The sequence below is a fragment of the Phyllobates terribilis genome, unplaced genomic scaffold (genome assembly GCF_046119375.1).
Source record: "Phyllobates terribilis strain yellow unplaced genomic scaffold, ASM4611937v1 Scaffold_1__5_contigs__length_1240528914, whole genome shotgun sequence".
Classification (NCBI taxonomy): Eukaryota; Metazoa; Chordata; class Amphibia; order Anura; family Dendrobatidae; genus Phyllobates; species Phyllobates terribilis.
Window position 1 is genome coordinate 335,239,497 of NW_027362761.1, and position 18,623 is coordinate 335,258,119.

General features: G+C 44.1%; 1 protein-coding gene across 5 annotated transcripts in view; it reads right to left on the reverse strand.

Annotated features, from left to right (window-relative positions):
• Positions 1-18,623, reverse strand: part of ADGRD1 (adhesion G protein-coupled receptor D1) — a 1,511,981-nt gene that overhangs the window by 568,185 nt on the left and 925,173 nt on the right. For all 5 annotated transcript variants that reach the window (XM_073676103.1, XM_073676100.1, XM_073676102.1 and 2 more), the window contains one exon: positions 13,914-14,067. In XM_073676103.1, coding sequence (XP_073532204.1) covers positions 13,914-14,067 — 154 coding nt within the window. The remainder of the gene's footprint in view (positions 1-13,913; positions 14,068-18,623) is intronic.

Sequence of the window (18,623 nt, forward strand, 5' to 3'; positions counted from 1 at the left end):
AGTGGAGGAACTTTGACATAAAGAGGATTGACGCACAACTCGTGGGGACGGGAAGACTTGGACAGCAGCCCCTTGTCCTGCTGTCACCATAGTTACCCAGTGCCCAGTCAGCGACATGTAACGCCCCTGTCCATGCCTACTCGTCCAAGTGTCTGTGGTGAAATGCACCCTGTCACACACAGAGTTTCTCAAAGAAGCGGTGATGTTGTGTGCGACATGCTGGTGGAGCGCAGGCACACCTTTCTTTGAGAAGTAGTGCCGACTGGGCATCTGGTACTGGGGCACTGCGACGGACATAAGGTCTCGAAAATCCTCTGTGTCCACCAGGCGGAAAGGCAGCATTTCTGTAGCCAAGAGCTTGCAGATGGTGAAATTCAACCTCTTAGCTTTCTCATGGCTAGGAGGAAATGGTCTTTTACTTGTCCACATCTGAGGGACCGAGGGCTGGCTATTGTGCTTAGACGGGGTTGATAAGGGTGTCCCCGGCAAACTGCCGGTCTGTGAGGAAGATGCAGGCGGACATGTTAGGTTGCCTTGATCCAAAGGTGGTGCTATCGATGTCGGACAGCGCTCAACACCAGCTGGTGTTACCACCTCCAAAGAAAATGATGACCTGCCAATCACGCTGGCTGTTGCGGGTAAAGAGGTGGCAGATCTGCTCCCCAAAACAGGTGTGACTGCTGTCCCCCCAGTCACAGAGGATGAAGAGGCCGCGGATGCACAAGATATGGCAGACGGTGGTTGGCCCGGCCGGCTAGGCCGCATTGTAGCACACTGAGCTTCCCACTGCAACTTATGCTTCATGTCCATGTGCCGGTTCATGCATGAAGTACTCAAACTATGTATTTTTTGGCCTCTACTTAGCTTTTGCTGACAAATGTTACAGATAACACGAGTTGGGTCATCTTTATCGATCTGAAAAAATGCCCAGGCTATGCAAGGCTTAGCACCCATGCGACTTGAAGAGCCACCACGACTTGTGGTGAGAGGCAGAGTTGTGTTTGAGGATGCAGTTGTTGACGTGCTTCCAGTACTACGTCTCTGTCCAGGAAGGCGCAACCTGACCTCGTCGTCACTAGCATCTTCCTCCACCTCCTCTGCTGACCTCATCTCTTGGCTGACTGTGGGTTGACAGTAAGTGGGATCTCCAACCTCATCATCATCACCCTGTGCGTTATCACACCCGTCGTCCTCAGAGCCAACCTGTTCCTGCCCTGACAAAAAACTAAAGTTGTCGCTCCAATCAGGTATTTGAGTCTCATCATCGTCTTCCTCATTGTCTCCACCAACAGGAGTTACAGTTTGGGAATGAGGGTCTACATTATGGTCAGAACCTTCTGCGTCTGGTCCTGGATCCGATTCATAAAGATTCTGGGCATCAGTGCAGATCATTTCCTCGTCTGGATTCACAGAAGCGCTGGAGTCGACCTCTGATTCCCAGGCTATAGTATGAGGAAACAGCTCTGCAGACTCAACCATCTGTTCTACCTCATACTCAGACGGGCAGCTGGAGATTTGGGAGCTGTGAGGAAGCAAGTGCGATTGGGGTGACACCTTTGAGGACTGGAGTATTTGTGATGTTGAAGTTGATGTGGAGGAGAGCCCACTTAAAGGAGCACTTGATATCCGTTGAAGCACCTGCTGTTTTTGTGCCTCATCTGGAATTTGTAGCGATTGGCGTGGCCGTAAAAAAGGGATCTTATCACATTGTCCGCTAAAAGAAGTAGACATTTTAGTTTGGCTGGAAGATGGTCTTTCTTCTGCAGATGTTACTGTTGCTTTAATACCTACCCCACGGACACAACCTTTTTTCCCCTTCCCAACACGCCTATTCCCCTTTCCACCAGCAGCAGGCCTTTTTCCACTCATTTTGCAACCTGATGGAGGTCAGTATAGATGGACTAATAAAGAAAGTCCCACACACTGCTAGAAGGCCAAATATTTTTTCAGAGCTAGATGCAGACAAAAAATTATTTTCAGTTTGCAACCTGATGGAGGTCAGTATAGATGGACTAATAGAACAAGTCCCACACACAGCTAGAAGCCCAAATATTTTTTCAGAGGTAGATGCAGAAAAAAATTATATTCAGTTTGCAACCTGATGGAGGTCTGTATAGATGGATTAATAGAACAAGTCCCACACACAGCTAGAAGCCCAATATTTTTTCAGAGGTAGATGCAGAAAAAAAATATATTCAGTTTTCAACCTGATGGAGGTCAGTATAGATGGACTAATAGAGAAAGTCCCACACACTGCTAGAAGGCCAAATATTTTTTCAGAGCTAGATGCAGACAAAAAATTATTTTTAATTTGCAACCTGATGGAGGTCAGTATAGATGGACTAATAGAGAAAGTCCCACACACTGCTAGAAGGCCAAATATTTTTTCAGAGCTGGATGCAGATAAAAATTATTTTTAATTTGCAACCTGATGGAGGTCAGTATAGATGGATTAATAGAGAAAGTCCCACACACTGCTAGAAGGCCAAATATTTTTTCAGAGCTAGATGCAGAAAAAAATTATATTCAGTTTGCAACCTGATGGAGGTCAGTATAGATGGACTAATAGAACAAGTCCCACACACAGCTAGAAGCCCAAATATTTTTTCAGAGGTAGATGTAGATAAAAATTATTTTTAATTTGCAACCTGATGGAGGTCAGTATAGATGGACTAATAGAACAAGTCCCACACACTGCTAGAAGCCCAAATATTTTTTCAGAGCTAGATGCAGAAAAAAATTATATTCAATTTGCAACCTGATGGAGGTCAGTATAGATGGACTAATAGAATGATGCTATGCCCAAAAGATTTTACTTCACTAGGTGCAGTAAAAAAATTGGTATTCTATACACAGGTGGTATATCTTGCAACACAGATAGGCTACTCCACTGACTAACACACTCTGCAATAGGCCAAAAAGGATTAGCTTTGCTAGATTCAGCCAAATGCTGTGAAAAAAACTTGCACAGCACTGGCACAGACCTGCCTGGCAAAAACTGATAGGAACTGATGTAACCTAGTCCTGAAAAGGACTGCAATTACAATTAGTCTTTACTCCCACAATCTATCTATTTAAGAGCACAGACCTGCCTGGTAAAAGTCGTAGGAAATGCTGTAACCTAGTCCTTAAAAGGACTGCAATCACAACTATTCCCTACTCCCAAGCTATCTGTAGATTTGTGCGAAAATTGGCTTGAAATTAACAAGGTATAGCGCACACAGCAACAGCGGTGCCGTCTAACACGCAGCTGCAGCAGTGAGAAAATGGTGGCGACGGGGAAAATGGCTTGGTCTTATAGGGCAAGGACATGTGACATACACTGCCAATGACACATTCCCTTGCTTGTGTGAAAAAAGCACTTCGCTCCGTGTGTGCGCTGCTGATAGGCTGACAGATTGCACCTCCCCACTGTAAATGCGGGAAAGAGAAAAAAAAATGGAGATCTTCATTATTCCTGCAGAGATCCATCCCCTGCCCCTCCCCCCACCCCGCTGTACACTCAAACTGCGTATTAACATTAATTTTCATCATTACTGAGAAAAAATCCAGTTATGATTTTGGTGCACGAACAGTTATCGAACATAACCTCGAACAGCCGAATTTTTCTCAAATCGTTCGTGTTTGCCGAACGGCTCGAACACCGCCCAAAACAGCTCGAATTTGAGATTGGCGAACAGTTCGAGTAGAACAACGCTCATCTCTAGTCCCCACGCGTTGGAACTCTACACTGCAGATGTTGGGAAGGTTTTGTGAGCAGAAGAGGGCAGTTGTTGAGTACCAGCATCAACAAGGCCATCAGTATTCAGTTCAGACTCCACACATAAGAACTCAGGAGTGGTCATGGATGTCAGACATATGTACCATCCTCTAAAACTTTGAGGACTCCACCATAATGGTGTGCGGCGATGACGCCATAATTAGTGTCACCATCCCACTTCTCTGTCTTCTGAAATGCTCTCTGCTCACAATCAAAGAGGATGCATTGCAGGCGGGGCACGATGAGATGGAGCAAGAAACCATACAGGGTGATTACACACAGCCAAGCCTCATCTCATACCAATGTGGATTGGGTGACAATGAGGAAGAGGAGGAGGAGGAGGAAGGACAGGAGATAGTTAAATGCGCTATAGACGGTACTACCTGCACAGCTGTCATACCGTCTGTTCAGCGTGCATGGCCAGAGGAGAGAGAGGAGGAGAAGGAGAGCATGGTCAGTCATCCTCTTGGTGAGGACACGGAAGTCTTGCCTGTTAGTAGTCTGGCACGCATGGCTGAGTTTATGTTACGCTGCCTTTCCCATGACCCTCGCGTTCTCAAAATTTTGGGTGACAGTCATTACTGGTTGGTGACACTTCTAGACCCACGCTACAAGGAGAACTTTATATCTCTTATTCCTGAGGCGGACAGGTCTACAAAAATGGGGTTGTACCAGAAGGCCCTTGTTGCGGAACTATTACAAAAATTCCCATCTGAAAACGCTGGGGCAGAGGGCACACTTCGTTGGACAACCAAGGAGTACAGGCGAGAGAGACGCAACTTCAATCCAGCAGAGGCAGGGGAACACTGTCAAAGTTCTGGGAGAGTTTTCTCAGACCCTCCCATCGCACAGGCCCTGAGGTGCGGGGTACTCTCACAAGGAGTGCAAAGTTTGGGAAGATGCTGAGGGAGTACATTGCCGACCGTACCAACGTCCTCCGTGATTCCTCTGTGCCTTATAATTATTGGGTATCCAAGCTGGATACGTGGAATGAACTGGCTCTCTATGCCTTGGAGGTCCTGGCCTGCCCTGCCACCAGCGTTTTATCAGAGCGGGTTTTTAGTGCAGCTGGTGGAATTATAACTGAAAAGCGCATTCGCCTGTCAACTGAAAATGCTGACAGGCTGACTCTTATAAAAATGAACAAGGGCTGGATTGGGCCAGACTTCTCAACACCACCGAATGATAGCAGTGTAACATAAACTCAAATCCAGTGTCTTTTCTTGGGAGGTGTATTCACATGCACCTTTTCACACACACACATGGGTATACGCTTCCTGATTTTGGCTATTTGCTCTTGTCCTCCTCCTTCTCCTCATCCTCCACCATCATATCACCAGGGTGACCATGGTCCGTGATGCAACACCCACTGGGGAGGGCACTATAATGTAGTGGCAGCTGGGGACCGAATATGGACACCCGACCGCTGCCAGCATGAGGTTGTGAAAAGCTTCCGCCTCCACAAGCTTAAAAGGCCATATTTTAAGTGCAAAGAGCTGCCCAGAAATCTGGCAGTATATTATTGCAGCCTGTAGGTGGGTGGGTGGCTGCCTGCATACTTGCGCTTGCATTCCAAGGAATGGGGTAGGGACAACTGAACGCTGCAGTTGGACAAGGACGTGGACGGTAATTGTTGCGAGTCTGCAATGACAGGTGCATGGTGGGAGGCATCTTCGCATGCGCCAAGGATCACTTATGATGGGCACACTTTTAGGCAGTGACTTCGGAGTCAGAGATGCTTCCAGAGGTCTTCCATGTGTCTGATGATGTGACACACACCACATGGCCAGATAAGGTTGTAGAATGTTAAAATTAAATTTCCTGGTGAATTCATTTGTCTTGGTTGAAAGCAATGCAAAAGTGCAAAAACGCATCAATAACGCTACGTGTGAACATAGCCCATGGTGTGGAGGAGCATTTTTGTTTTTGGTTATTTATTTTGCCTTATATACAAGTCATTACCCTGGAAAGGATGTTCCTTAACATATTTCCCAGGAAAATTCATTTTGGTTTCGTTTTTGTATGTTTTATTGTTAGTCCGTAAAATTGGCGTAATACTCTGACCACGTTGTTGACAGCAGTGATCTGGGAGTCAGAGATGCTTCCAGGGGTCTTCCCCATGCTGTTCCCATGTCAATTGAGCACTGTTCCCATCGATTTGGGCAATTTTTAGGCCCTCTGCAGAAAGCTGGGGGGAGCCGCCTGAAAAATGCTCGAGTTTCCCATAGACATTCGGCTCCTTGCTTGGGTCGAGCACCCGAGTATTCCAATTTGCTTGACCCGAGCAACGAGTACTTTTAGTGCTCGCTCATCACTAGTGGTTACAGATCAAAGTTGAGAAAAATAGATTAACAGGAAAAGTTTCTCAGCACAGTTTAACTCATAGTAGACAGTTGCAAGACTTAGCTGGCTGATTCGGTGAGTGTCTCAGGTCCATGCGGGCAATAAGCTAGAAGTTGCCTGCAACAACTTGGAACATTCAAAACCACCTTTATTCACTGATTGGTGGCGCTAACAAACCCAATAATAACCACATTCCAGATTAAGCAAATTTCCAGTACCACCCTGTTGGATTTCAGGGTCAAGACACCATCTAGCAGGCCCAACTCCAACCACAGATGCTCTTCAATGTAATAAGATCAGGACCTTGGCTTTGCCTCACTCTGACCAATACACTCACTAGCTCACTGTATCAAAGACTGGGTGTCTTTCCACTAGACAGGCTAAGCTGCTCTCTAAGATGCTTCTTTATAAAACATGGCTCAAGATAAAACAGAGCCAGAGCGTACATGTAAACTTTAAAGCTGCTGAATTGTGAGCCCACAACTACACATGTATAAAAGCCTGAAAGGCAGTTCAAGTTCACATTTTGCGGATCCATTTATAGGAAGAGGGTGGTTCAGGAATTTGACAGTCCTCATAGCAGCACCCACTTCAAAAATATCCCCACCTATTCCACACATCTTCACAACTCCTCCTCCGTTGCCACCCTTAGATCTCCCACGATAATGCAGCTCCATTGAGTGCCTTACAAGTAATAGTGTTTACATTGTGCTTCCTTTATGTCCTACAAGAAGGGCTTTAAAAAAAATTTTCTAGTGGTGCCTCACTAGACAAACAAAGATAACACCTGAACCTTACCTGACAGATTATGTGGAAGTTTGTGCCATTGATCAATTACCTGGTGATTGATTTGTCTACTAAATTGTGTATAATGTTAAAATTAGTAGAAAATTAGTTACTTATGTTTCTAAATGAGGGATCAGGTGGAAAAAAATCTGTGCAGCTTTTTACTATTTCTGTAAAAACTGCCTCTCCAGCTGTGCTTCACCAACAACTAAGGGGTGTCTCATTGGGGAGATCCATCGCACAATTTGAGAAACCCAAACCTACATGGTTTGTGCCTCCGAATAATGCCACTGTTGTACTCCCTAGATAGCAATTTCGCGATATGCTGATGTCCTCCGCTGCGAGTCTTGACCTCAGGTAGGCTACAGGCCAATGTTAGCAGCATTGTAAAGTAAGTGAAAGGACAGGATGCCAATGGCTCTTTGCTCCATCATAGTTTATAACTGGATTTCTCTCAAACATGATTTGAAAAGTTATCACTTAAAGGGATAAAATAAATATTTTTTCAAAGAGCTGTTTTTTTTTCTAATCTCAGGATCCCCTTTTTTGTAAGTCAGAAGTTAATGTCACAGCCTTGGTTTGAAAACTATATATTTTTTAACATACTGTAATTATATTTTAAATTTTTTTTAAATTGACAGCAGGATTTGCAGCCACTGTTGAATTATTTGCTTTAGTACTTTGTTATTTACATCACATGCTGAGACTATAACCCTTGGTTATTTATTGAGCGGCTAATATAAAAGTAACAACCAATGTGGCTGTAGATCCAATTGTCATTTTTTCACTAATGACAGCGACAACAAAATAGAAAATTGACAATATCTCTTGTAGTAAAAAAAAGAACAAAACAAGATCAAAAACCTATTTTTAAGCAGATTGGTGATGTGTATTAGCTCACCTATCTCATATATGTAGGTCCCTTATTTAAGGAAAGGTTGTTATTAAAAAAACAAAACTGGCTTGGAGTCAAATGTGGCAAAACTTTGGATGCGTTAACGCTGGCTGATTGCGGCCATTAAAGAACAACAGATCTGCTACATAAAAGCAGACTTGCTGTGATTTAATAGTTTGCTTAGATAGGCCAACCACACAGAAAGATCAGTAATAGTCATAGGGATGAGCGGACTCGTAGAAGTTCAACTTCCGCCGGCACTCCAAACATTGCAATGGACTTCAGGAAGAAGTCCGTGTTCGGATTTTTACCACCAGGCACTATCTCTCTGGTACGAACCTCGAACTTTTAAGATCGGGTTCGCTCATCTCTAGTAATGAATTGTTCTGTACTAGTGATGAGCGAGTATGTTCTGTTAACCCTTTTCGGCGAGCATGCTCGGGTGCTCGCCGAGTATCTTCAACATGCTCGGGTGTTATGTTTTAGTCACGCTGTGTGCATGATTTGCGACTGTTTGACAGCTTTAATACATGTGAGGAATGCCTAAGAAACTGGCATTCCTCACATGTATTAATGCTGTCAAACAGTCGCAAATCATGCACACAGCACGAATCAAACATAACACCCGAGCACACTGAAGATACTCGGGAAACACCAGAGCATGCTCGCTCATCACTATTGTGTATGTATAGAATGTCATTGTCTTTTTGCAGTACACGTCCTGTTTGCATGCGACAATGTGCTGCAAAAGACAATGATTTTTAAGAAAGTTTAAAAATGGTTTCACGCTACGAATGAGCATTTTGCTCATTTGTGGGCAATTGGATCCTTCTTTACACTGGTTGAATATTGTGAAACGTGTGTTCCTTGGTGTGAATGCACCCTAATGTTGATATCATAGTCAGCTTGTGCAATTTGTATAGGTGACTGCTCATTTACTTTGTATGGGAGCGGTCACGCAATGCTCGTAATATCTAGGGGTTGTGATATAATAAAGACCCTCTACACAAAACCTGATTAATAGCTGACTCCCCCAAAAAATAAATTCAATATAGCTTGTGGGCAGTGGAAGCTCCTTTGCGCATGAATATGCATACTCGTTCTGCTCACTTTATTATAGTGCACAGCAGAGAGTCCCTGCCACTGTTCCTTACTGCTGTCAGATAGTATGTGCAGTATGTGATTAATTTTTCTTAACTCCTGATAGGTGATGCTCTATGAGTTGAACACTATAGGTTTTAATGTTTCCTACATTGCTGGGTATAAGAAACAGCGGAGAGTCAATTATAACAGCTTAACAGTGAAAACAGCACATGGAAGGCTATCCACAGTGATTGCTAAGTTAAAAATGAGATAAGAAGCTTAGTAATATATCTTATTACCAAAAAATGCATCTTTCTCCCCCTTCTGTCTCCTGCACTGATCATTTACTCTCAAAAACTCCTCAAATATGTTTTCTGATATGACGTCAGTAAGAGATGAAATCTCTTTACAGCCTCACGTGACAGTGCTGGAACACAAGTACCAACACTGCTGGAACGCAAGTACCAACACTGCTGGAACGGCGCCGACAAGGGAGGTGAGTATGAGCTTTTTTATTTTAACAGGGCCAAACATGGGGTATGAGAAGGGGTCGTCCAAGTAGTGGACAACCCCTTTAATATGAAAAGTCACCTGAAACAATGATTGCACTTTAAAGAGAACCTTTCTTTAGATTCATGCTGTCCAAAATATGAGCATCATGAATCAGAGCTGTGGTTGCGTTGTAGCAGGCAAGTATGTTTTACTCTGAAACACTGCTGCATTTCAGAGAAAACATAGTTTAAAGGGTCGGTCAGGGACTATAGGGGTCGACCCGATTAGCTCTATGAGGCCCCTGGCCAGCTTTTTCCCACCCCCATGTCAAATAGCTGGGTCAGGGTGGGAAAAAGTTGGGCCTTTACCGGATTAGTCAGGTCACTCTCTAGTGTTCCGGCTGGGTTTTCAAACTATGTCTTCTCTGAAACGTTGTGTAGCACCCCGAGGGCTCAGTTGCTACAGAGGTAATGCACCTCAACCAGAGATGTGATATCTCACTCTCAGGTAAGGATGGAGTGTGGATGAGGACCCCGACACCTGCATGCATTACACCACATTTCCGGGGGTCAGAGCGACCGATATGCCCCTGAGAAGGGCACGACAGTTCCTGTCCCTGGCTGGAGTGGGGGGAGGGAATACCGAGGAAGGGGGAACCCTGTAGTGCAGGAGTAGGGAGGAAGCAGTTCCTGGGTGCACTAAGAAGAAGGTATAAAAGGTGGGCACCATTTTAGGGAGGAGAGTCTGAAGAGAGGTGACAGGAAGCAGGGGCTCTGCACGAGCTCTGCTCCAGAGGCGGGCCTAGCAACTGAGGCCCACGCCTGGAGGAAGGAGAAGGAAGGAAGCGGAGCCGAGGAGCTCCAGGAACAAGGAAAGAAGGGACCCCAGGGGTGTGGACCGGCGAGTCGCCACCACACGCCCGAATCTACCTGCGTAGGGGGGTCAGGCCAAAGGGGGAGACCGGTCCCCGAAATTAGTGGAGGCAGGGAACTACCCTCAGCTAGAAACTGGAGGCTGTGACACTTTATGTGGCGCAGCCCCTTGCCATACCCGTTAGGAAGGCACCACATAGGGTCAGGGGAAACGGAGGCCAACGTTTACCCACCAAGGCCCGAGGCAGCCGGACAGAAGCGTGGTCACTGGTGGTGTATGATAGGCCAGAGAAAGGACACACAAAGGGGGTCCTGTGAAATGCTCCAAAGTTATCTGGGAGTTGGCCGAGCCCCTCACCTGGTGAGCACAGAGCGACGCAGGAAGTTACAGCCGGCCGGAGTAAAGTGGAGTAACGAACTGTGAGTAAAGATCCTGGACTGCATTACAGAGACTCTGAGTCATTATTCCCGCGCATCATCACCCCCATCATCTGCACTCACTGCCCTGAGGCTATACTTCTCCCGTGGGGAGTTGTACTACACTCAGCTGCACCCACAACACCAGCCTCAGCGGTCTGCCCTGCAGCGGCGGTTCTCTCTGACCGCAATCCACGGGTGGCGTAGTCGGACATTTAACTGCCATTGGTTTGACTGCCCTGAGTCACGGGACCGGGTCCCCGCCACGCAAGGACTACAACCCCCAGCATCCACAACGGGTCCGGTTCCAGGTATCCCCACACACACACGGCCCAGGGGGCGCGTCAGTTGCGTTTCAGGTTGAAAGATACCTGGCTACAATCACGCAGCCAGGCTCTGATTCATGCTGTTCACGGTTCAGTCATCATGAAACTAGTCATATGTTCCATTTAAGAAGGGAATTCATGCAAAACAAAGTAAAAGTAGCAGCTCTTTTTTACTCCCAAGATATAAGCTTGGATGAGAAGAGGCAACATCATCAAAGATAGGAGAAGAACAAAAGGAACTAATATTAAAATATTAAAATAACTGAGTGTTTGCCTTTAATTTTGTTTCCAACCACTAATGAAAACCTCCATTGCTTTATTTTGGATTTAGATTAATTTGTAGAGGGTTCTTTCTGGTTGTATGCTATATGTCATTTAATGGCTTGCCAAGCTCCTTCAGTAAATGAAGAACTGAGGTAAACAATGTCCCCCAAAGAGCTCCTATTGCATAAGTGTGAATTGTGTAATTTTCATTTCCTGTAAGCTCACAGCAGCTGAAAATATCAGTAGCCTCATGAGGCGGACCACCTCGCGAATAACACTGTCTTAGTGATATACTGAAGGAAAGGTTACAGCTGAGATTAAAGCACACCGAGAATAAGGAAATAAAAGGTCAGCCAGGAATATCTAAATTGGATTGCAGTAGAAATGCATAGAAATTAGAGGCATTACCAAAATGACTTGCAGTATAATAGTGACTTTAAAGCATTTCAATTATGATTGTACGGAGACTGTGTTATTTTTATAATTAGGTCTGATATAGCTTTCAGAAATGGGTCAGCTAAAGAACAATTATCATTGTAAGCCATTTGTAAAATTATTCACAATTACATATAAACATGCGCACATTACTCGCTAGCCCACTTTTTGAAAGTTCAGAAAATACTTTAAAACTTATTTTTACAGAAATGTCTTTGTAGAATTCATGAGCAGATTATAAATTAGTGTCACATTCTGGCATAGCAGACAGTGAGGCAGAGATACAGATCTCCAAGAGAGCCCATTAATATTCTCTACCGAAATAATGAAGGAAGAAATGTGAATGGAGGCTTGTACGAAAAGGTTAATGATAGGAAGGATAGGCAGGTGAGCTTGGTCAAGTTAACTGCTTTTGTTGCCTGGATTTCCTCTTTATTCCCATCTTTGCACTTTCTGGTAAAAAACCCTGCCAATGACCCCTTACATTCCCAGTCTAGTAATAATTCATAGCCTATTCTTAACTGTTTCGCCACATAAATACACTCTGGACTAGTGTTCACCAATTAGCTGAATGGACTCACTGCATATTGATCCTCAGATTTTGGTAGATACATATACTATTATGCATAAGTTGCATAAGTGATATTATAGCATTGCATCTCACTTACTGTAGTCTTATGTTTACTTGCATTTTCACTATTCACATTCAGCTTAGCCCAACGTCACCTTTAAGAACTTCTTCTACAGAGCAGTACTAATAGAGGTTGCTTGATTAATTGAGCTTTGCTTTGCATTTTGTTTAGATTTGCATATGTACATTTACAATACATTAATATTCATTATTGAAACACCTGAAGAGAGAGTATTGTGTACAGAGACTGCTGCAGCTAGGAACAAGCAGGCATTCACAGGAGCAGACATTAATGCTTTTTAAACTGGACAACAACTCTTAGCAGCTTTTGCTCCTCTTTACAACCTGGAAGAAGAAGAGTAGCTTAGGAAGAGACTGACTGGCTGAGCAAAATTTGAGATGAAGGAAGATGATAGCTGGGCGCAAGGACATGTTAGTGTTTCTCTATTAAAGACTGCTGAGAGCCTGACATTGGAGAGTAGAGAACAGAGGCAAAGAGTGAATGCTGACAGCCCAGCAGCTCAGTGTGTGAGGAGAAGAGACAATACAGGAGCTGTACCACATCTGTAGACCAGCCACGTTTAAAGGAGATGCTCACCCCAAGGAAGGATCCAGTCCCCAATATATGTGTTCCCAGGTATGTGAATGCCGCAGCCCCAAGCTGGATCAAAGTTTGACCAGATAAATGCTGCATCAAGGACTGAGTACATCATGCTGGGATTTGTGGATTCATTACTAAGGAATCTTTAAGAGAACTGTTGTTGAGGGGATATTACTGGGACTTGTGGTTCTACGGCTAAGAAGTTCATGAGAGAACTGTTTCTTACTGTTAATAAGAAAAGGTATTGTTTAATACATTAAAGGTATTAAAGGTTCCAGACTGCCCATAAACTTAAAATTTTTGGCTAGTCCAGCTCCTACTCTACAGTGACATTCCAAAACATCACTGCATAGTAGTACAGCTACAAGCCCCATTGAATAGGCCCAAACAGATTATTATCATCTGTGCCTTCTCTATCGCTGTTTACTCATTGCTAACCAAGCACTGTCTATGCAATAATAAGGAGCGCTGATGGCACTTTCTCCTCCGAACCCAGCAGGTTATGTGGTCACAGTGTATAGGAAGATAACAGGAGCTGTTGGATCCTAGGAGACCCAGACAGCTCTGCTGTGCGCATAGCCCCTGTAACTGTAGTTACAAGAAAAATTAGATGAAAATAATATTATAGAAATATTGAAATGCCCCCTCAAAGGTCCTTTGTGGCCATAAAAAATGATAAAACACATACTTTTTTTCCTTATTTTTCTGCGGATATCACCCAATATCACCCAAAATAAAAAAATAAAAAGAGAAAGTATTACAGTGACATAAAAATGATGCCCTATGTATAATGAAAAAAAAGAAATAAAAAATACGAGAAAAAATTAACAGCTCTTTAAGCCGCATGAATGAAAAAAATGAAAATGTATCTGGCAAGGAACAGAGGGAAATGGTCTGGTCTTAAACTGGTTAGTATACACTATACATACAAAATAATTTCAGACAAATCACATTTTCAGTAATATTTTTACTATAGTTTGCAACTACATATTGTAAGTGTGCACATACCCCATCCAATTCCATAATAGTAGAAATGCTTGCTCTCTTCTGACCCAAACACTTTGATAACCATACTGTAGAGATGAAGACCTTCCACGAGCATCCATGCAAATGCACTTAGAAAGAAGAAATGCAGCAAGATCGCTATGATTTTGCATGGCAGCTGCAAAAACATACAAAGGGAGAAAACCAAACATTAGTCCAAGTATTATTATTATTGTTATAATATTAACCAGCACAAACTATTTCATTTCCCAACCTGAACCAGGTAAGAGGGAATCAAAACCTGATGTCTCATAGAATAGATCATACAGAGAATGCAAAGTTAAATGAATTAAGTCTGAGATTATATGTCTACAGGTATGTGGGAAATATGTACATTACGTGGAGAAACGTACTGGGACACCAACAAAATACACTTAAAGGAGCTCTTATGATATCTCATTCTAAATAAACAGCATTAATATAGAGTTGTTACCATGTTTGCAGCTAAACAGCTTCCATTCTTCTGGGAAGAGTTTCTACAAAATTTTAGAGTGAGTCTGTGGGAATTTCTGTCTATTCATCCAGATGAGCATTTGTGAGGTCAGGCACTACATTTGGACCTTATATGCAATCTTCTTTCTTGTTCACCACAAAGGTTTTCAAGGGGCTTTAGCTCAGGGCTCTGTGCAGTCCTGTCAAGTTCTACCACACTAAGACCACTCAATCATCCCTTTGTAGATCTTGCTTCGTGCACTAGGCCACAGACATACTAGATGAGAAAATGGCCTTCCCTAAATGGTTCCCACAGTTGGCAGTACACAATTATCCAAACTATCTAGACGAGCTGAAAAATTATGATTTCCCTAAGAAACAACCCCATAGCGTTATCCCTCGTCCACTAAAATTTGAAGTTGGAACATTAGAGTCAAGTAAGTGAGACTGCCAGATAGAAAAGTCCAGTGGCGGCGTTCCTTTCACCATTTTATCAAAGGCTTGGCTTGTGCTTCATCATTTAAGGCTTGCCTGCAGCTGCTTGGCCACGGAAACCCATACAATGAAGGTCCGAGTGCACAGTTAGAAGATTTAGATCTAAGTAATTATTGAGTCAGCAGGGCGTTGGTGACTTTTTTTGCACTATGCGCCTTAGTATTTGTGCCACTTTGCTGCGACATTGCTATGGTTCCTAAATAGTTCTATTTTCCAATAATACGAATCACAGTTGATCGAACTTTGCCTGTGAAGGGGGGTACAGGGCTGGTTGCTGTGGGCCGGAACTGAGTTCTCTTTGCCCTGAAACTCCTCTTCTAAACAGGAATCTGACTTGATTGTGATGTGGTGTGGAATTCTTTCTGTGCTCACTTATAGTTCGGGAGATCTTGTTAAGGCTGTGTGCACACGATGCGTTTTTCATGCGTTTATGCTGTGGAATTTCCGCAGCGGAAACGCATCAAAAACGCATGGTAATCCGCACCTCATGGTCCCCAATGGCATTCCGCAATGTCAATGCACATGCTGCGGATTTTTCCGCAGCGTTTCTGCAGCGCTCATAAATCTGCAGCATGTTCATTAATTTTGCGGAAGCGCAGCGGAAGCGCCGTCATTGACTTGCATTAAGACGCATAGAATGCGCGTCTGTACATTTGATCAAGCGGATTCTATGCGTCTCTATGTGCGGATGGTACCCAGTTCTGGAGGAGAGAAGACTCTCATCCAGACCTGGGTACCATTGTACCTGTAAAAAAAAGAATAAAATAAAAAATAAAGTTTATATTCACCTGTCCGGCGGCTTCTCTCTGCATGCCGGCAGCGCTGAAGGACCTTCGGTGACGTCAAAGTCATGTGACCGCAGGCCCTTCACCGCTGTGTCTCGCGATATGCCGGCAGCCGGAAACCAGACAGGAACGAGCGCTGCAGCACACGCCGAGGCATCGGGGGTAAGTATAGCTTTATTTTAAGCATTGTTTTACGGTCACACTATATAAATCCATGCTGTTTGCATGGATTTATATAGTGTGACCTAGTTGTCAAGCACTTTCCAAGTGATGCTAATCGCCTGGAAAGCACTTGTCAATCTGCATGCGGAATCGCATGTGAATCCGCATGTGAATCCGCATGTATTCCGCATGTATTCTGCAGGAAAAATGCATGCACAATCTGCATGCGTTTTTTTGCCAGGGAGATGCAGAAATGCTGCAGAAATTTTCTGCTTCATTTCTGCATTGTGGGCACATAGCCTAAGGCTATGTGCCCACGTTGCATTTATGAAGCAGAAAATTTCTGCTGCATAAATGCAAGTCCTCTCCCGGAAAAACGCATGCGGAATTCCGCACGCGTTTATCGCGCATTTTTCGCGCGTTTATCACGCGTTTTCCACATGCGGAATTGCCTTGCGTTTTTTATGCATTGGACAAAGGCAATTCCGCTTGCGGAAACGCAAAATTAAATGACATGCTGCGGATTTTTGAACGCGGCATAAACGCTGCGGAAAAATCCGCAGCATGTGCATAGAACTTGCGGAATCCCATTGGGGACCATGGGGTGCGAATATACATGCGTTTTTCAAGCGTTTACGCTGCGGAAATTCCGCAGCATATACGCTTGAAAAATGCTACGTGGGCACACAGCCTAACTCCCCGTCCATGGGACTGGATTCAGCTGCTCACATGACAGGAGAAACCACAACAATTCTAATATCTATAAGGGTCCCAAATCAAACAACGCACTTAAAAAAGACCCACCTACTTGAAATATATAAAACTTTACTAGAAAGATATTAAAAAGGGGGGGCTTAGAGCAGCGGTTAGTCAAACGGAAGGGTGGGTAGGGATACAGCTGCTCTAATCCCCCTTTTTTAAGATCTTTCTAATAAAGTTTTGTATGTATAGCAGGTGGTTTTTTTTAAGCGTTTTGTCACATGACAGGAGACCTTAGGTCCGGTTCAAGAGGTTCAGTTTTACTGTGCAATTCGGATACATGCGGGTTGTGGCACACAGAGTGAGACAGAATACCCACCAGATGTTGTTCCCTTTGTTCAGTGTACTATCAGTCCTTGAATCCTTTATGCCCAACCTGCCCCTGCCTCCACAACTCCAGTTGGTGCCAGGGACCGTCCACCAGCATAACAGCTTCCCTGAGACCCAACATCTTTCCCTCTCATTGGGACCCGACCAGCATCTTCCTCACAGGGGAAACAGAGACATGGCACCCAATGCCTCTTCTGAGCGCTAGGCCAAAGACTGCCCCGGGATTCGCACGAGACTTAAGATGTGCCCTCATATTGTTTGGAGACTGGGCACTGACAGGACCCCTTTGCCACTGCTGCATCACTGCCTTGGAACCTGTCAAACACCGTCACTGTTGAGGACTTTCTCTGACTGAACTCTCCTCCACTAGCACTTGACTCTGAAGTTGACTGACAACTTGACACTCCTCGACTGACTAAAGCAGGAAGTGATTCCCCTTCTTATCTGATCTAACTCCTCCCAACTAGTAGGCTAATCCTAAGCTGTTAAATAGAGTGGGGAAAATAAGTATTTGAGACACTGCCGATTTTGCAAGTTTTCCCACAGAGGTCCCACATACAGAGGTCTGTAATTTTTATCGTAGGTACACTTCAACTGTGAGAGATAAAATCTAAAAAAAATCCAGAAAATCACATTGTATGATTTTTACATAATTAATTTGCATTATATTGCATGAGATAAGTATTTGATACAATAGAAAAACAGAACTTAATATTTAGTACAGAAATCTTTGTTTGCAATTACAGAAGACAGACGTTTCTAATAGTTCTTGACCAAGTTTGCACACACTGCAGCAGGGATTTTGGCCCACTCCTCCATACAGATCTTTTCCAGATCTTTCAGGTTTCGGGGCTTTCGCTGAGCAACATTGAGTTTCAGCTCCCTCCAAAGATTTTCTATTGGGTTCAGGTCTGGAGACTGGCTAGGCCACTCCAGGTCCTTGAAGTGCTTCTTATGGAGCCACTCCTTAGTTTCCCTGGCTGTGTGTTTCTCGTCATTATCTATGAGTAATATTTCTCCTTGCAGAGAGTGACGTGTTAAGCATGTCAGGTGAGGAGACTTTTAAAGCCGCAATGCTCCTCTGGAAAATATGCAAATTGTCTCTTCAGAGAGGAAGAGGACTAGAACTCTAGTGCCACCTACAGGAAGTAGCAATCCTAAAAGTCAATAGTGACCCTTTAACGAGCCTTATCACATGACTTAGGATAAAAAGCCAAGACCAGAAACTCAGTTTGCAGACACTGTGTTTCGGGGTACTGCACCTCGTCAGTGCAAAGTGTGAGTTCTGGTTTGGCTGGATGAGAAGCGTCAGACCGATATCTAGGGGTAATTTTTCTCCTTGCAGAGAGTGACGAGGGGCAGTCATTTGAAGTGTACCTACGGTAACAATTACAGACCTCTGCATTTTTTGTAGGTGGGAAAACTTGCAAAAACGGCAGTGTATCAAATATTTATTTTCCCCACTGTATATAATACTCTGAATGGTGTAAACTATATCCCTACGCTTTGTAATGGTTCTCCTAGTGGACAGCCCTCCCCATTCCTCGGGTACGTCCTTGAAGCAGAACCTCGAGGAAAACCGAGACACATATAACAGCTGAGGGCTGAGAATTGATTCTGATTCTCCCATACACATGCATATCTGACTCTATGGTCCTATTGAGAACTGTAACTGTCATTTCAATTGAACTTGCAGTAGAAAGGCTGCGTC